This window comes from Dermacentor andersoni, chromosome 5, assembly GCF_023375885.2.
Source record: "Dermacentor andersoni chromosome 5, qqDerAnde1_hic_scaffold, whole genome shotgun sequence".
Taxonomy (NCBI): Eukaryota; Metazoa; Arthropoda; class Arachnida; order Ixodida; family Ixodidae; genus Dermacentor; species Dermacentor andersoni.
The window spans coordinates 133,553,061-133,572,077 of NC_092818.1; the positions used below are offsets into that span (position 1 = coordinate 133,553,061).

The 19,017-nt window shown below is 43.9% G+C and overlaps 1 protein-coding gene across 3 annotated transcripts in view; it reads right to left on the reverse strand.

Moving 5' to 3' along the window:
* LOC126531201 (uncharacterized) overlaps positions 1-19,017 on the reverse strand; it is a 46,920-nt gene that overhangs the window by 24,738 nt on the left and 3,165 nt on the right. For 2 of the 3 annotated variants that reach the window (XM_055071022.1, XM_055071023.2), the window contains exons 2-8: positions 16,692-16,844; positions 15,343-15,549; positions 12,775-13,022; positions 8,330-8,492; positions 5,261-5,446; positions 2,303-2,529; positions 562-1,014 (exon numbers count right to left, since the gene is read on the reverse strand). In XM_055071022.1, coding sequence (XP_054926997.1) covers positions 562-1,014; positions 2,303-2,529; positions 5,261-5,446; positions 8,330-8,492; positions 12,775-13,022; positions 15,343-15,549; positions 16,692-16,844 — 1,637 coding nt within the window. The remainder of the gene's footprint in view (positions 1-561; positions 1,015-2,302; positions 2,530-5,260; positions 5,447-8,329; positions 8,493-12,774; positions 13,023-15,342; positions 15,550-16,691; positions 16,845-19,017) is intronic. The other variant, XM_050178629.2, reaches the window with a different exon arrangement.

Consider the following 19,017-nt stretch of genomic DNA (forward strand, 5'->3'; position numbering starts at 1 on the left):
TCATCCGTTTTTGCTAAAAATGGAGAGTTTTGGGCCATGACCAGGAAAAATTCTCCAAAAAGGTTACTAACACTGACAACGTGGTAGATACAACCATAGAGTTCCCTAAAAGAATTCCTAGAGGGAACTCTGGTGCTAGAACATGTCTATGGGAGCTGCAAGTATGATAATTCAGCATGCATGGGAATGATGGTTAGTACTACATGAATTTACCTAAACTTCATCCTTCTGGCTCTAAATGGCTCTGTGACATTAGAGGTTGATTGCTTTCAAAGAAATACTGCATTATAAATGCAATAATTCACTATGACTATCCATGTGTGCAGAGACTTCGGGCCTTGGTGCATTAAAAAAATTTGACTCTGTGGAAAATTTGAGAAATAAAGCGCAAATAAGTAAAGTCACGAGAATGCATGAAGCCACAATCACACCCAATATCATTCCCATGGTAAGTGAACCACTGCTGTGCGATTTCCCTCCAGTTGGTAACATTTGTTTGAAGCTCTACGGGCACAATCTGGTGGTATGTGAAGTTTATAAACTCCAGATGGAAGTCCTCACCGTAGTAGCCTGGGTCCGAAGCAGCCGGCCTGCTGTGCAGCAGCGACGGCTGCCGCGGCAGGCAGGGTCGTCAGCAGGCGCCCCCTAGAGGCAGTCAGTTGTTCCCAGGCAGCCATGTTGTTGTTTCCACAAGGCCATCCCAACGAGGAGGGATGCTCGGCGGGAGGCCAGCACGGTGGCGGTGGGTGGCGCGAGTGGTGTCGAGCCGCTCCACTCGTGCTGCTTAGGTTGCGTGGAAAGTTGTGATAGCTAGCTGGCACATCGGTGGGCCGCTCGGCACTTGGTGGCACCGACCAGCCAGTCCCTCCAACGCCTAGGCCATTGGTGAGGCCTGCTGGCTCATACGGGCCATTGCTGCCACTGCAGCTGTAGCCGTTCCACAAGCCACTGCCACCACTGCCGTTTGGCCGGAGTAGTCCTGGTGTGGGGCGAGCCCCGCAGCCAGGTGCCACGCTGCACACACCAAACAATTCGCTTTGATGGGACATCAGTTAGCATAGGCTGGCAGAGCACTTTTTCAAAACTGCAGCTGAACGAACATAGACGTAACAAATCACCGGCTATAGCACAGTAAATGTGAAATATTTATCCCCAATATCAGCACGAAACAAGCACAGTTAAACCTGATACAATGAAGTCAGTAAACTTAGCAATTTGCTTCATTATACCGAAATCTTTTTATATTGCAATTTGACCTTTAATGAAAATAAGTATAGTCGGCAATGGATTTTTGTTACGTGAAAGGGCCACAAAATTTCCTGAATAATTGGGGAATCAGGAAAAGCAAATGGGAATGAAAAATAAAAGTAATTTCGTTGAATTTGAGAATCGGCAACAAAACATACTGTTTCATGTTATCTGCCCATTGGCAATATGAAGTGGGACCAGCCATGCTTTCACATCCACTCTGGTCACGTGGCTGATACTATCCCTCGCAGTGGGAGGAATCAAGACGGTATCGTAAAAAGCGCCAGCAACGAGGAGCGAATGCTTCGTTTGCCTCTTGCTTCAACGTGTCCTAAAACTCGACATTGCGCAATCCCCGGTACTAAAAGCATGGGAAGACAGCGCACATGATGCTGCACCATCTTGGGGTACTCACTCTTTGCACACATGGCAGCTTCATTCTAAAACAGGGCGCGCTTGCTCTGTATGCCCTCAGCTGCACTGAGTGCCATGAGATGCTACGGCGACGCTAGAAAAGGAGATGCATGCCAGCCTGCCGCCCGTGTCGGCCCTCCCCCTCGCTCAAATGCATTACTGCGAGCTCGCTCCACCCCCCCATCCCCTTTCTATTCGCTCGCGTGGGATCATGGTGCAAATTGAACCACCATCCTTAGCTCACCCTTTAACGCACCCTTTGAGAGATGCATTCGCAAGCAGCCACTCGTAATTTGACCATCTGTGTCTGCGGCAGTTTCAGTTTCCATATATTGCCTCGGTATTCCTTCGCAGTGACAGTGAAATTTCGTTATACTGAAATCGTGCACAAACACACTTAGAAGGCTTGTTAGAGATTGTCATATACACACCCACAATTTTACTATGTTTTATTTGCATCCAGTTTACAGCATAACCGATTTTGCTAATATCGATTTCCACAGGGCTGGGAATCCACATTTTTTAAAATAAACACTACAGTCAACATTTTGAGTATACTTTATCAAAATTTAATATTCTTTTGCCTTCGAGTGTAGTATATTGTAAGTTTTAAGGGTTGACAGCTCTGGATGCGCCTTACCGAGAGTCAGTCGTAGCCGGCGGTGAGTAGCCAAACTGCTGCTCCCTGGCTGCAGCTGCCATGGCAGCCATGTGCTGCTGCAGGGTGGGGTAGCCTCCCGTGGCTAGCAGGTGTTGCAGAAGCTGCTGCCGTTGCCGCAACTCATGGACCGTGGCTGTTGTCAGGCCGCCGCAGCTTGCAGGGCCACCCCCAATTCCCCGTGGGCTCAGGTCGAGTGGCACATTGTGCTGCACGTCCAGCAACAGCAGGCAGCAGTAAGAGGAAGGGAAAATGAAAAGAACAACTTTTGCAGGTGCTGTAGCATTTCCAGAGTTGCGCACAATGCAAAGCTGCCTACATCTTGTGCAATCACCTGCAAGACCTACTTAATTCAGTACAATCTATTGTGAAGAGCTTAAAGAACTGCGCTCCAGTATGCTGTTGAATAATAATGTTTTGAAATGTAGCAGATTGCAATACGCGGCTGCTATTGTCCAATAGCTGACATCATTCAAGAAAGGTGTTTGGATCAGTATGCTTCTTGCTACTGTTACTCTGTATATTTATTGACACAGGCTAAAGTAAGTGAAAAAACTGTTTTCAAATTTCGGTAATGATTACACATTCCGAAAGAAGCCAACTATTGCCTGTTCACGATCAGTCATAGCTGCCCGTGTAGGAATAACACTTTGGCCACCGTGCTTATAGATGTCGTAGCCGTCAGGTCTAGCTAATTTTGACTAGTTTTGAACACTCAACTAGCCTCGAACCACGCGAAACTTAAGGTCAGACCACACGCATGCTTGCCAGTGCACGCTCACTCCTGGCTGCTCCTGGCTAGATGCCTTGGTAGACTTCACTTCATATTGATCTATTGATAGTGCTTCAAAATGCGCAAGTTGGATGCGGCTGCTATTCGTCAGTCACACTGGTGCAGAACAAAGCCAGTACGCACCACATAGCAATGCTAGACTGGAGCATATGAGTACAAGAGTGCACACAAGCCCCGTCATGCACACAGCAAATGCTGCACTGCACTGGTGCATGTATGTATATATGATTTATCTATACTTTGTCGCATTGCCGTTAAGATTGTGAATTATAACAAGCATGGATTCCAACTAGCGTTGAGCTAGGGATTCAGATGTCCTGTACAACATTTCCTGTGTACTTTTCCTATTTTGAATAAACTTCAACTTCACTACAGTTGCATGTAGCTGCAGTATGCTAGACAACGTAGATACTGTGGTTGCCGCGATGAGTTTGCTGGCTGAGCACACTGTGTCTCAATGAGGACAACTGCGTTTGGCGTGTGGTAAGCATCAAAATCGGAAGTAGTGGCATCTACATGGAGATCCAAAATCAAACTTGAACTGCGTGCCACGGTGACGTTCAGTAGGCATAGCGTTGTGGGCAAGCTCCCCTCCGTCATTGTTTTCACAGTGCAAATCAATGCAGAAGGCACGGAAGCACTGTGTAAAGGCTATTTGATCGCCAATAAGTCCACTCCTGCTGAAAGCATTAAAGTACTTTTTATGGGAAAGTATTTCTGAAATAGTCTATTTTAACTTCAAATGCATTTTCGACTTCAATAAGAAGTGGTTCAAGAGTTCTTTGAGAGCCTGGCATAGCCATCACAGCAAGAACGGCCTTATGGAGTCAACTTGCACTGATTCATCAATCTATTTATCCGGAAGGTCAAATTAAACAAGATGCAGAAAAACCATCAAAACACACCGCCGATTCCTTTGACAGTATTTGCCAGATTCTAACACACCCCTGAATCAAATGCATGCCTGCTTTATTTGTGTCCAAGTCAGAAAACTAATGTAAAGATAACATTAAATCCCCTAGACAATGTATAGATGTAACACGCACCCAATTTTTCAGTAATAAAGATGGGCAAGGGTCTAATATGTGTTGTACAGTGTCAAACGGTTTTCAAAAATCAGGTTCATCACAAGGTGGCCGTGTTATACAGCAAAGCATACAAACACTGTGAACACGGTTTTTAGCCTCATTTTCTTGATAAAAAAGAAGGGCGCAATTTATAATTGGGTGAATACCATATGGAAACATAGTGAGCTACTGTTATAGCTCGCAAACCTTCCTAGGTCAGGCCAAAAATAAACATTTTCAACAGGAGATGACGTATGTTAATTGCATTCACTATCCCCAAAGCTCCACTGAGACACATGCTACCTGTAAAGGGGTTGATATTGAGGTCACCATTAGGGTTAGGCACGTGCATGCTGACTGGCCAAAATTGAATTATTCGGCGAAAGCCAATTTTAAGATCGGAATGAATAAGGAGTTCAGGCCCATAGAAATGCACGGATTCAAGCCAGAATCTCTGGTTGCGACTGAATGAACCAATAAATCAAATTAACCAGAGTCAAATTAACGAAAGTCTACAGTATAAACAATTTTTGAGATCTTTGTAACTCTAAGTAGTGAGACATCATCGAAAGTAAACAGTTGCCAGTATCATTTAACTTCTTTTTGTCCTAGTTGCTGTACATCATGAATCAGCATGGTGAAGGGAAATAGCAAGCGCTGCAGTTCATTTTTTACAGAAGGGTTGAAATCCGGGCCAGTTGGTACATAGCTGAAAGAAAAAAACCAGTAAAAAAACACAAAGGACAAGAGGAGAGGTCCACACCACGACTTGCCACAACGACAGTCGTTGTGGTGTGAACCTCTCCTCTTGTCCTTTGTGTTTTTTGACTGGTTTTTTTTTCATTTTTTACCTCAATACAAGGGCCTCATGCATGATGCTATTGGGGAAGACACATTTTAACAAAGCACTTACATGATATTTCTAACTTGTCTTTCTTTTCTGCATGAAGGTCCAAACAATATAAATCCCCAGAAAAGAATACTGAAAGTCATCGCAGTGTCCCAAATAAATTACCATAACACTTTTTTTACACACCAGTTTCCATTCCAAAAAGCATTGCTAATGAAATTCCACCTCACCTGCTGCAATGACTGCGCGTGGCTATAGCTTCCACAAGGTGGCTCGAGGTCTGAGCTGTGCATGCCTTGGTGGTTGAGTGGAGGCAGTGGCAACTTCACACCAGGCGTGGCTGTTGCCCAAGCAGGCCCCAGAGAATCGCTGCTTTGCAGAGGTTGGCACTCCTCGGTGTTCAGTAGGGAAGCCTGCTGCACGCGCATCATGACATGATCATCCAAGGTGTGCTAATGAAGAGCACTAAATCAGTTCTACACTGATTAAGTATTCAACTGAATGTTTATTTTCATAAACTTCATGGCAAGAGGTTCATTACTCAAACAGGAAATGATAGCACAATTTTCACTATTTAGATTTTGCAGTGGAAATTGAGCTTCGGTACGTCAGTACAACATCACAGATTTCAACGTATATTTCTTTTAGTCTTGTGTGAATATAAATTTTTGTTCGAAGTGAAGTTGAAGAGAATAGTAATTAGTGCTGAATAATATTGCAGCAAATACATGTAGTTGGAATGGTTGTGGGATTCGCATAGTACCTTGATGCAAGAGCTAGATGCTGACAAATCTAAAAAAAGTTAATTCTTTACTTGCAAAAAGGGAAACAGATTCATCTCTGGAGTCAATTTATTTTTGAAGTGCCCTTACTCAAATAGTTGCATGCAAAAATGCTAGTTCAACATTTCTCACAACTCCAGCAGCACACAAAATTTCTTTACAGACTCTTGCTCACTGTTGTGCTTCAGTCTGCTTTAAAATTTTGTGGTGGTTCAGGCCGTGAGAGCACTTTGTGTTCGCTCGTCAGGTATTGTCGCGATGCTGTGAAGTGTTATCTTGACTGCACTACGTCAGCAGTTTACGTTGCGTTGCACTAGTTCAGCTAGACGCTTTCAGTCTACACGCAAGCTTAACCCTTTCTGTTCCGTAAACACACAGGCGAACTTGGTAGGTACGCCTGCTGCTTTTGCAGTCCTCAATCTAGCCAGCAAGCCTCATCTGGGGCCCTATCCCTGATGCATGGCCAACTACCCGTGACGATTTGCCATCCGCTGTCGCGCCTGCTTTGGCTGTTAGACCTAACCAGCACTGTTTTATCATTTGTCGGCCCCAATCGTTACGATTTAATGCTGCGTTGACACAAATCTATTCACAGCAGCTGTACGGCTCTCAGGCAGCTGTACAGTTGCTGCAAACAATAAGTTTGAATAATCAAGCATAAATCAGTAGGTTACAGTAAACGAATTCGTCTTTGCCTTGTCTTGGCTTTGAGATGCAACCTGTTCACGAAAACCGAAGATGTCGATTATACATGTTTTAAAATTTACCCTATTTTTGTGCATATAGCATGCACCAAAAATGATAACTATTCAACCGTAAAATCAGGATATAAGTTATATGGGAATTCCGGCGGAGCGACCCCCACTGCCTTGAAACCACCTTTAGGACAAAGTTCTCCACCATCAGTGTCGCCAAAGAGGTGAGAAACGAGAGCTGCTTGCCGAAGATAAGACGCCGACAATTGATGCATCCTCAAAATTAAACTCTTTACAGAAATTTTAGCATTGCATGCAGTTAGTCCTGCAGATTATATGCGTGGATATTTTGGTTTTCTATCCGGTGTGTTGTAATTGGGGGTGCAGCTTACCGTATTCACTTGCATAATGATCGCGCTGGCGTAATGATCGCACCCCTGAATTTTGTCGTCAAAATTGAATTTTTTACTTTCCTGCGTAATGATCACACTCCGAACTTACCTCAGTGATATGTCGTGTGCCAAGTCTAGCTAATTATGGTCGCGCTTACCATCTGTCGAATGCTCAAGACTCTTCAAGACATCCCAAGCGGTCTGCACGCACCAGACATTCTTAAGCAGATGCCCCATTTCATTCCTTTCATCACTTTCCGCACTTCCATGAAAAAAAAAAAAAGAAAAGCTACAACCAAACTTGCCTTCGCTTTATTATTTGTAGATTTTATTATGGTTGTGGTTAACAACAACAACAAATAAGCCGCCTTTTGATTCCTCTGGCCTGCACTCGTGGGCATGCAACAAATCTTGAGCAGCAACAATGGTAGCCACATTTACACTGATATGTTAGAAGTGTACCCTATTCATACGCCGACACTTGTAACACAGCTAAGATATTCGCCCACCCTTAGCAAAAACGTGCCGTATTAGGATAGTAGTGAAGACAAATGCTGCAGTTTTCGCAGCATGCCCGCCATGTGTTTCTACGTCACTGGCAGCTAAGCGCGCCCATCTCTGTTTCTGTCCCCTCTATGTTATTGTAGCTATGTTATTGTGGCCATGTTATTGTAGCAAACTTGCCGATATTATTCATTACTGACACGGAAGAAACTGTTTCAATGCACGTTATGAACTCACGAGAAGAAAAAAAAATTGCATTCGGCGCGTTTGGCTTGCTCCCTCGGCCGCCATTTTAGTTTTGGTGTCCCGCACTGTTCCAGTGGCAGCCACCTGTTTGTTGACCTGTTGTCATCCCGCAGCAAATGCAGGATGAAAAAAAAAAGTTTTTTTCTTTTTGCAGAAAATTTCCCCACTGTAATGATCACACCCCTAAATTTGCATCAATTCTTTTGACAAAAAAGTGTGATCATTATGCAAGTAAATACGGTACATGCGGAAAAATATATATTCATTTGTTTCAAATACTGAAATTCGAGCTGAAGCGAATATATCGAATAGCATAACATTTAAATCAATATTTCCAGAAGCATAATTATCTTTTTAATATTTCAGGTGTTGTGGCATAGTAAGTGTTTGGAACCTGCTAAGTTCAGTCTTTGGCTTCATTAGAAAACAACACAGTCCATCTCTTTTTTACCAATAAAAAAATATCACCTAAGCCTGAACAGATGCTATGAAAGTCTATTACCTCACGGCGAGCTGGCACAAGAACTCTCGCTTATCACTGCTGTCATCGCTTGTCTTTCTTTCTTGCATCTTTTATCAATAACCTAGCCTCTTCGCACGGTAAGAAAGGTAATTTACTAGTAAAACTCATCTTGTTTTTCTCTCTAGTGTTTCTGCAAATTGAAGTTTGGAAGACGCACCTGATGCTGGCTCGAATTGCTAATGTTGGAGTGGTGCCCTCCTGATCCAAGGCTACTGAGATAGCCCAGGGCATCTTGGGCGAATGCTTCCGAGGCACAAGCCAAGGCCAGAGAGCTGAAGTCTGGGTTGCTTGCGCTGTTGCCACCTTCTCTGCTGCAGGAGCTGCAAGGGCCAATGGAATGAACGACGGTAACTTGAAACAAATGTACGTTTCAGCTTGTTGGTATGCTACGTTAGACTGCTGGTGCACAAAAGACACAAGGACAGCCTGCATCTTTTGTGCTATCCTTATGTCTTTTGTGCGCTAGCAGGATAATATAAATTAAGTGGATCAGTTTTTGTTTTTCCTTGGAACCAGAGAGAACTTATGTGATGCATGTACTGACCTCACACGAAGAGTGAAGACAGTAAAAGAAAAAGTGTGTGATTGAATTGGTACAGCGCATTCCACAGTTAAACCTCGGGATAATGAACTTCAATACGACGAAATTCTCAATGTAACAAGGTATTCAACTTTTTATAACTTCTTGTCCATAGAACACCATGTATTTAGAACCTCAACATAACAAAGTGTGCTTGTACACAATTTTAATACAGTCGACTTCTGTTAATTTGACCTTGACGGGACCAACTAAATTGATCACATTATTTTACAGGTTGAACTAAACAATATGCAAAAAAAAAACATCAAAACATACTGCTGATTAATTTGGCAGTATTTGCCTGATTTAACACGTCCCCAAATGACACACGTGCCTGCTATGTGTTCAGAGTACAAAATTAACATGGAGCTAGCATTAAACCTCCTAAACGAGGTCAAAATCTATCAATAGAAATGTAGCAAAAAAAAAAAAAAAATGCAAGGGTTTAGTGTTGCACAATAGCGGCCAGCTTCCTAAAGTCAGCTTTGCCGCAATAGACAGGTTATGTGGAAAAGCATACAAATGCCGCGAACGCGGTTTTTGGTTAAATTTTTTTTTTAATAAAGAAAAGGCATGCGTTATGATTGGGTAAATATCACAATCAGGAATGGTGAGCTACCATTCTTGAAAATCTTCCTAGGGCAGGCGAAAAATAGGCATTTTTGATGGCAGGTTTCACGTATGTTGAAACCATTCCCTGTCCCCTAAGCTCTGCCGAGACAGACGCTGCCAGTAAAGGGGCCGTTAATGGGGTCACCCATATGGGTCAGCCGTATGCATGCTGACTGGTCCAGTTAGAATTATCCGGCAAAGTCAATTTTATGATTGAAATAACAAAAGTTTGGGCCCATAGAAATGCATAGGTGGCGTCTGGGGATGGCACCTATGTATTTCTATGTCAGGGTCAGGGTCGAATTAACAGAAAATTCAAATTAACCGGAGTCGAATTAAGGGAAGCAGACTGTATTACAAAATGTCATTGCCACTGCAGAGGAATACCGAGACATGAATGGAAACTTCAGCTGACGGAGATTGTCTGACGGAGGACTTACAAGCAACTACTTGCGCGGGAACTTCTCAAATCGTGTGCTGCATGATCAAGAGCAACCACACCGAAGTGGTGCAGCATCATGTTCCACATAAGGACAAATGCGATTAGATCTATTGTGCACTGACGTTTTGGGCGGGAGTGAAAGCATGCGAGGGTGAGCCAAGAAAGATAATGGTTTGATGGGTGTGTAGCAGCGCGACTATCGCCTCCAGAGCCGGCAAAGATGACTGCTTGCGTGCATGAGAATAGAACATGGTAGCGCGCTTGACCTGAGCAGCAGCTACTGCAGCTGCTCCCGAGATCTTGCTGCACCATGGCTGGCCGGCTTAAATAAATCGTGGCTACGGCAGCTACCTCTTCGCGCCGCCTCCCACAAATTGTTGACCCAGACGACCGAGCCCAGCCATGCCAGCACCGGCACATTAACTCTACCAAGGCGAGTGACATGGCCTCACGTGGTCCAGCAGATGTCTCAAGGTTGTAGGGTACCCTGGAATTTCACATCGACATGCCAGACATCTGGTTCATCCAGTTGACAGCCACTTCCTTCTCAACAAGGTTCCAGGCTCCGGCTACGTCCCAGGCTCCAGTTGCCACCCCTCAGCCCTGACTTCTACTAAGACTTGCGGGCAGCCGTCCTTGCTCACTATGTCACCTCGAGTGTTCAGTCTCCTCCAGCTGGCACTCCATCACAACAGTTCTCGCCATCTGAACCATCGCATTATTCCGCGTCTTGCCATCCCACATCGCCTGAGTCCACCCGTACCTATCGTCAGCACACGCCAGCCCAAGCATCAAACCTCTACTCAGTCCGTGAGCCTCCTCCCCAGCTCAACGGCAGCCGCGAGACAACTCTCTCTAAGGAATTCACTGGGCCAAACGTAAGCGCTTTCAGCTATTCTACGGCCGGCAGCTCTCCTTCCTTGGACTTTCCTGCAAGCTGTCCACTTTCCGTTCAGGGGCACCTTACTCATCACTGATCAGAGGCACTCTCACCAGCTCCACTAAGCACAAATTTCAAATTTGCATGCACAGCAACGCTACAAGCACAACCTTTGCGATTCCTTCATCGACCACCGCAACCAATGCTCTCGGCATTCGAGATTTCACCACAAGCAGCAGCAGGCAAGCCTTCCAATGTTCTGTGCTCCCACCTTCCATGAATGCATGGCCTACCGAAGTTTTGCAGGAGCAGCTCTGCCATCTGGTTTTTTCAGCTCGAGAATAACTTCTTTGACAACAACACGAGTGACCAACACTTGTGCTATCTCCATGCAAGTCCCAAGCTGCCAGACAGTCTACTTTTGGAGCTCCAACTTCTACAGGCCCGGGCATCTACGAGAACTTGCAGCAGGTCGCGATTTTGCACTACAGCGTCACTGTGGCTGCACCTCGCTCGCAACCTACACTGCCAGTCATCATCATCATCAGCAGCAGCAGCAGCAGCAGCAGCAGCAGCAGCAGCAGCAGCAGCCTGATTACGGCCACTGCAGGGCAAAGGCCTCTCCCATACTTCTCCAACTACCCCGGTCATCACTGCCATCACACCCGGTCATCATACTGCCAGTACTATCTGACATATCTCTCTCGGATTATGTGAACTTGACATTACCAACGACGACACCATCTGCACGCTTTACCTGGACTTTACCATTGGACTTTATTTCAACTGCACTTCACACTAGGAGAGGGGCCCTGTAGTGGCGCAACTATCGCCTCCAGAGCTGGCAAAGAAGACGGCTCGCATGCAAGTAGTGCGAGAATAGAACACGGTAGCACGCTCGAACTGAGCGGCCGTGGTGGCTGCCACTCCCGAGATTCTGCTGCACCATCACTGGCTGGCCTAAATAAATCATGGCTACGGCGGCTACCTCTTCGCGGTGCCTCCCACAAGCGCATTCTTCCTGTGCAAGCAAGAGTAAAGGGCGGGAGTGAAGTAAGCTCACCGTAACGTGAGCAAGTGTGCGCGAGGAATGTGGCGTTGGGGTGAGGGAATGGGGGGCAGGATGGCACGCATCTCTTTTTTAAGCGTGGCCGAGCGCATATGCACCTCACATGCCCTCTTTTACAAGTAATCTGCCCCGTGTGCATGCCGACATGGCATCGCATCACATGCGCTGTCTTCCCGTGCATTTAGTGGACGTGAAGGGATGACTGGCTTTACTTCATACCGCTGATTTGAAGGTAGCGTTGACATGGCACGCAACCGTACCCCTTTCATCACCAACTCTCAAATCCAACAATCTAAATTTCTTCTCTTTCAAATTGGCTTCTACCAATTGCCTGGTAACTGTGCAAGAAAAATCTATCGGTGACTGTACTTATTTGCATGAAAGGTCGAATTTTAATATACAGAGAAATTCAATATGACGAAGCAAATTGTTCATTTTACAAACTTCGTTATATCGAGGTTTAACTGCACTTTGGCTAGATAAAAGGACTAAAAGTTAGGGGCTTAGACATCCTGAAACTGCCGGGTCAGCTATGAGATATGCTGTAACGGAGGGTTCGAGAATAATTCTGATTCCCTGGGGTTGCTACATCTGCAACCAAAGCAAGGTACTCAAGTGTCTGAATTTCACACTGGAATCCCAGTTCCAGTACACCAGGATGACATCATGAATTTCAAAGTATTTTCTCGTATCATGGCCAATTTGGCTCAGGAAAAGTTATTGAAACTTGCCAAGTTCAGTTGCTGGCTCTTTTGGATACGATTTAGCACTCTTTTATAGATAGATAATAAACTAGGCCCAAAGCCAGCGCCGTCAAAATCCATGATGTCATGGGTGAGTTGGCGTGGGAACTTCAAGACAGTGCTTCATTTTGCATCCTCTCAGGGTTAGCAAGCATCTTCAAACAATAATTATAGAAAGCTCCAAGTGTAAATATACTAATACAGGTCAAATTATTTTTCTCTTTAGTGCCTCTTTGAACTATACCAATCCATTAAACAACCACTTAATCAACTCACAGGCTGCCAGTGCCAAGGCCGGCCAAGGAGAATCCGTGTCCGGTGGAGGCTCCATACTGTCCTCCTCCACCAGCACCATTGCTATGCCTTGTGGTGAGCAGGCCCCGTGCCATCTGTTGCTGATGCTGAGGCATTACCTGGTCATCATCCACCAGGCGTGCCACCATGTCATCGAGCGCCACAACCCCTTCCGAGGGGGGCCTCCCCACGCACGACATGCCGTCGCCCACCGACAGCTGTCGCCCAAACTGTGACATCACAGAAAAGAGCCAAAATGCACGTAAGTCAAACCTCGAGGTAATGGCCATGAACTTCGATATAACGAATTATGAACACAATGACACAAAGAAGTACTAAATAATAAAAACAACTTCACTGATGTCTGAGTGTAACAAACATGTGCTTATACCAAATATCAGATACTATGTGACAAAGGTATTTTTGTGTCCCTCGCAACTTAGTTATAGCAAAGTTTGGCTGTGAAAAGCCAGCCATTCTCTGGCCGAGAGCAACCTAAACTAGAGTGAACATTTTGCAAATAACTACTAGGCTGAAATATTAGTATTTGTTTTTTTAATACTAGAGCATTACTGGCCCAAGCAGGAAGGCAAGAATGTCAAGTGTGAGCAATGGTACAATGCATATAGAGGAAAACAAATGAGAAAAGCATTGGAATAAAGCAAACAAGCAAAAAAGCAAAAGTGAACACACAGGATACATAAGGATCCCACTAAAATAAGCTAAACAGCAGTACATGCACACGTAGACAACAGTTAAGCCATCGTACCCAGGGAACGTATAATTAGGTATCTGCAAGTGGTATATGGTCTCAAGGGCTACTTCTAATATCTGCATTAAGTTTACATGGCACTGCTTTAGAGTTGCACTATGTGCTTGGAGCAGCGAGCAACACCTTAGTTACTTGCTATTGTGTGCGCACTACATTTATGAATCTGCATCTAGGGTTTCGTCATTTAATTTCGCCCTCGTCCCAGTTAACCAATTTTAGTCAAGGTGCATTCACATGCCGACGCATTCTAGGAAAATCCCACCAAATGCATGTTGTGGGCCAAGTCAGACTAACTTTTCTATTCTGCTTAATTGCATAATCAGTCAAGATTAGTTCACCAACTTCACAAGTATTAAAAGGACACTAAAGGCAAACATTAGGTCAAGCTAAAGTGGCAGATTAGTGGCTGAGAATCTTTAAGGCATCAATATTATCGTTAACAAAACCTTCATAATCAAGAAACTAAGGTAAATGCGGGACATGATTAGAGACTCCCCCGGGACATTCAAGTACTTGCCCGATGACGAAGGCACTCCTTATTTAAATTCTATCGCTAGCAGTGAACCACTCGTTGCAAAAAACATCCTTGTATTGTATTATAAGACGAAATAAAATACTACTTGTACAGTTCTATTTTATTTCTGTAGAAAAGAACTAATTGAAATTATCCTTGCGAACAATGCGGGCGGCCAAAAGGCTCCGTTTTTGCTCAACTCTGCGCCGCCCATGCTTCCGCATTTCAGCAGTTTCGTTATCGCGTAGTGCTGCACTGGTTTTGCTGGCTCGCGAAGCTCGCACAAACTGCAAGTAGCAGAGAATTCAACTTCCATGTTACGTCACAGGATGCCCAAATGGTCTATGCCACTTGACCAAAAAGCAGCTGCAGCGGCGAATCCACCACTCTGTCTTGGCTCAGTGCCGCCATCTGTCGAGCGCCGTTCTACTCACCGACAGCAGCAAAGGGTATGATAGGTAGGGTATGATGGCATATGCAACGTCACCACTCCCCTGGTTGGGTGGCGGGAGATTTGAATTTGGAAAACGATATTCTGACCCTTCAGATGCAATTTTCTCGTAAATTAAGTCCTTTCTTGGCCTGAAACAAGCGTTGTGAGGTTTCTGGAATGGTATTTAAACAGTCCACGTCGACTTAATGTTTGCCTTTAGTGTCCCTTTAACATTAGCGAAAACAACTTCAATAATAAAGTTGCAGAGTGTTCTAGAAAACACCCGATCCAGCAACTTCTAACTTCCTACTTGTTATGCAATTATTTTTGGGGGGTCGTAAAAGAAAGCTCGTGAAATTTGAAAACAGCATGTCACATGCTCGCATGCATGCAATGTGTCACATATGAACAAACAGTACATTTAGATAAGCGTGCTACTACTTAATATGTGACAGGGCAGCAATGCAGGCAATGGTTGTGCGATTTATGCCAGTGATATGCTTGCCTCACAGCGGTTCATGGCAGCGATAAGCAGAGCAGGCAGATTATGCTTTTTCATATTTTTTTGATGAGTATTGTCATTATACCTAGTCTCATTACAACACAACATTAGCAAATTTTGTTCCTTGCCGTGATATCACAGCAATATTGATGATGCCATGTCCACCATTTCGAGACCAATTCGAGTATGGAATGAAAATACCTTATAAGTGTTTCTCTGCCTTCAGACTTGCTAAGTGTGATCATTTTATGTGTAAGAAGCTTGTGGGTAAAGTTTCTTCAACTTGGAGAATATGTGGCAGTACTCCTTTCAGGTCATGAAATACTCACCTGTGTGATGCCATTAGTTGTAGTCATGTGGCCCGGGCGCTGGCATGGACTGGGCTGGTTCCAAGGAGAGTAGAATTGATCACCACCGCCGCAATTGTTGTTAGCACCTGGTGGAGTGTAGTGGTGACCGTCGGGAGGTGGCAGCAGCCCTGTATTTGGCTCCGACAGCCACCATGGACCTCCACCAACTTCACCTTGCTGCTGCGCCTATCACCCCCACAGCACGGGGGTGAAGAGAGCTCAATGAAAAGTCCTAACGGCAGACCTGCCAATGCCAACTTTAACAATTGGAATATGCTAGTAGGAGAACGAGAGAGTCTTTGTTGTGTAGGCACCTCATGAACAGGCACCTTGCTCTAATGTCATAATGATCTACGCTGCAAACAAGGAAATACTATTCATGAAATGCTTATGTAGTGGTGGCCAAACTTTCGGTAGTCAATATAAAATGATTCCTGAAGTATAGGTGACAGTGCTGCAGGTAGGTGGCGAATAATCGAGCGGGTCCAAAAAATTAGGCCCCGTAAATTTGTCAGTGACTGCACCTCTGTCTTTTGAAATCACTCATTTGACAATCGTAAACAAGCTCTAGAAATCGAGCAATTTATTATAATATTGCAAAAGTTGGCAGTTATAGGAGAATGCTTGAATGCATGGAGAATTTCAGAAGCTGTAGACTCTATTTACTGAAGGCATAAGGCATGCATTGCGTTCTTGTGATACATTTTTCCTTTCTCTTTCCTTTGATTGTGCATCAATTGAAATCCAGGGTTTGACAGAAACATGTCTGGTCAGGGAAATTCATGGCAGGAAATATCGAGTGCCAACCAATTGCTGAAAAAGGGGAAAAAAAAAAGATGTTTCAGGCCCACTACAGGAGCCTTGTTTACAATCTGTATTTCACATGTATAGATGTATAGATCGTGAACACGGCTCCTATAGTGGGGCCGGAACGTCTTTTTTTTTTTTTTTTCTATGATTGGTTGGTGCTCGATATTTTCCGCTATGCACCAATTGAGTAGAGCCATTTTGCCACAAACACAGCAGCTCTGATAGATGTTTTTTTACGCCAGCATTATATATTCTGGCACTTACTCAAGCTCAAATCTGTATATTTTTTTTCTGATCTTTGACTGCACCTTTTGTTATTCGTAATCCTGTAAACCACTCGTCTATTCAATGCCTTTGATCCTGAAGGTTAAATAATAGGTAAAGATCTGGTTGGAAAACAAACAAGCAAGTGAACAAACAAACAAACAAACAAACAAACAAACAAAAAGTGACCTTGTATTAGTTACTTTCTGCAGTGAAATCAAGTTGTGAGACATTGTTCCACATCTGTGACTCACTTGATTGAGTGGAGTCCTCTGGTGGCACCCCAACAAGGCATTGTAAGAGGAGAGTGAGTGTAGCGGCTCCACCACAGATGAGAAGCCCTTACGGCATGCCGAAGTTTCAGCCCAGCTTGTGGAGTGCTTGGCATCAGAGCACCACTCATCGCCCTGTAGGTATCAAGGAAAAATAATGTGTTTCACTTTACCAGTACAGGTATTTCGGCAGTGTCCAGCTCAACCTCATTTAATGGCCTCAAAGCCATGACAAGGTGTAAAGTGACCACTACATCCCTAGGCCCTAGGCTATATGCACAATAAGCAGTGAATACACATTACAGCTGCATGAGCATCCACAATCCAATAAAAAGTGGGCTTGAATAACGGGGAGTTCTTTTCGTTTTGTTTCCTTTATTTTTCTATTATTATTTTTGTGGTCAGACTAGTTTGAGCAGATGGAAAAATTAAGGCGACCCGTTGCAAAGGGCATGACCACTATCACCGTCATTAGAGGTTCATTACATAAAAATAAAGGTAGGAATAGAGAACACACTACTAGTATGAAATATGCATCTGCCTTTTGCTGACAAAATATTATCGTCAGGTAAGTGACATGAAGCTTGTTTTACTTTTAGCTGAGGAGATAGGATAGAAAAGAATATGCTAGAGGTGTGACAAAGCTTTGGCTTCTATACAGTTCAGTGAGTACACAATATGTGGCAATATATTTGGCAGCATGGCGTGAAAAGAGCACAAAGAGGTGTTTAGGAGGTTCACTATGACTTGTAAAAAGTGCACCTTCAGAATTAATGGTTACATAACTGAAATACAAACACACCTGTAGGTAAAAATAATAATTTTTTATTCATTATTACAAGCTGCCAATACCATGAGATTTTTGCAGGAAGGGCACAAGAAATATTGAACATGGTACAACAAACCTAATAAAAGCCAGTACAATGGGGAGTAGTATTAGTACAAGTGAGTAGAAAAGCAGTACTAGTCAACAAACTTATGAGTCCATAATATGAGGGATGTTCCGAAAGTAAGCTTTGTCATTTCTTCTTAAAGAGAATATGGTACATCAGGTGGAACAAACAATCGCCATAGGGATCCACGCCTGTCGCTGGTTCAGCGATGGAAGGAACGTCAGCAGAGGAGGAATGACGCATGCGCAGAGCGCCAAGGAAGAGAGAGTAGCAGCCGACCAGTGTGCCCGAGGTTATTCAAGTACAAATAACGACGGCAGACAGACGTATGCTGACAACATGGTTGCCAATGGAAGTGTGTGCTGCTAACCTGTATGAATGGGCACCTGTTCCCTGCATTGAAAGCCGCACTCTCAGGACGTTCCTTCCAAAACAATGCTGAGGTGGAGCAAGCTGTGCGACAATGCCTTGCATCGCAGGAGACCAAGTTTTACCAGAGTGGTTTCTTCAAACTGATTGCATGCTATGACAAATGTCTCAATGTCGGTGGTGACTATATGGAAAAATAGTGCAAGGTGTATAGTCCATGATGCCATAGTGTTTCTTTTTTTGGGGGGAGGGGGGGGGGCAATAAAGTTTCTGTCTGAAAATATATTACAAAACTTACTTTAAGAACGTCTCTCGTAACATACTATGGTCGACAAATCTAATACTGTTTTAACACCTTAGTTGATAAGCTGATATTGTACAAGTGAAAAAACAAATATTTCTTTAACGGATACATGGTAGCAGTGCATGTTTTATATCGCAATAGATGTTATACAGTACACAATAAAGTATGAACACTAAATATCACACTAAAAAAACAAATGCACTGTGTTTACAAAGGTGGCGACGGTTTTGAAGATGAAAGCTCACAGACATTTATCTAAAGATCAAGGCAAATTATTCCATTCCCTTATCGCGAATGGAAAAAGGGAATATTTAACGCCATTGGAGTAGAAACTATTATTTTAGTGTTAGTAGATGTTTATGAAGTGTTGTTCACGTCTGAATATGAGATGTGTGCCTTTAAGAATGAGAACAAAAGAAAATGTTGCAAATGGTACTATGGTACATAGTGTCATAGTCCTTGTTTACTGCAGTACAGAGGTACATAGGGCATGTGCATTAGAGTTAGCTGAACATTGCTTTTTTTTTTGCATGTGCTTGAGGATGCAACAATACTTATTACTCAACAAGTTTTCAAGCAATTGCTTAAAATTCAAATGTTTACCATATTCTGAAGCTGTGCAAACCAAAACAAGGACAAGAGGGAAGGCACATCATTTGTTTCTTCTTTTTGGTCCGTGGAACTTCAAAAAATGAATTCACAATACCTCACATAGTTATCCAATCTTCTGTATGCAGCATAG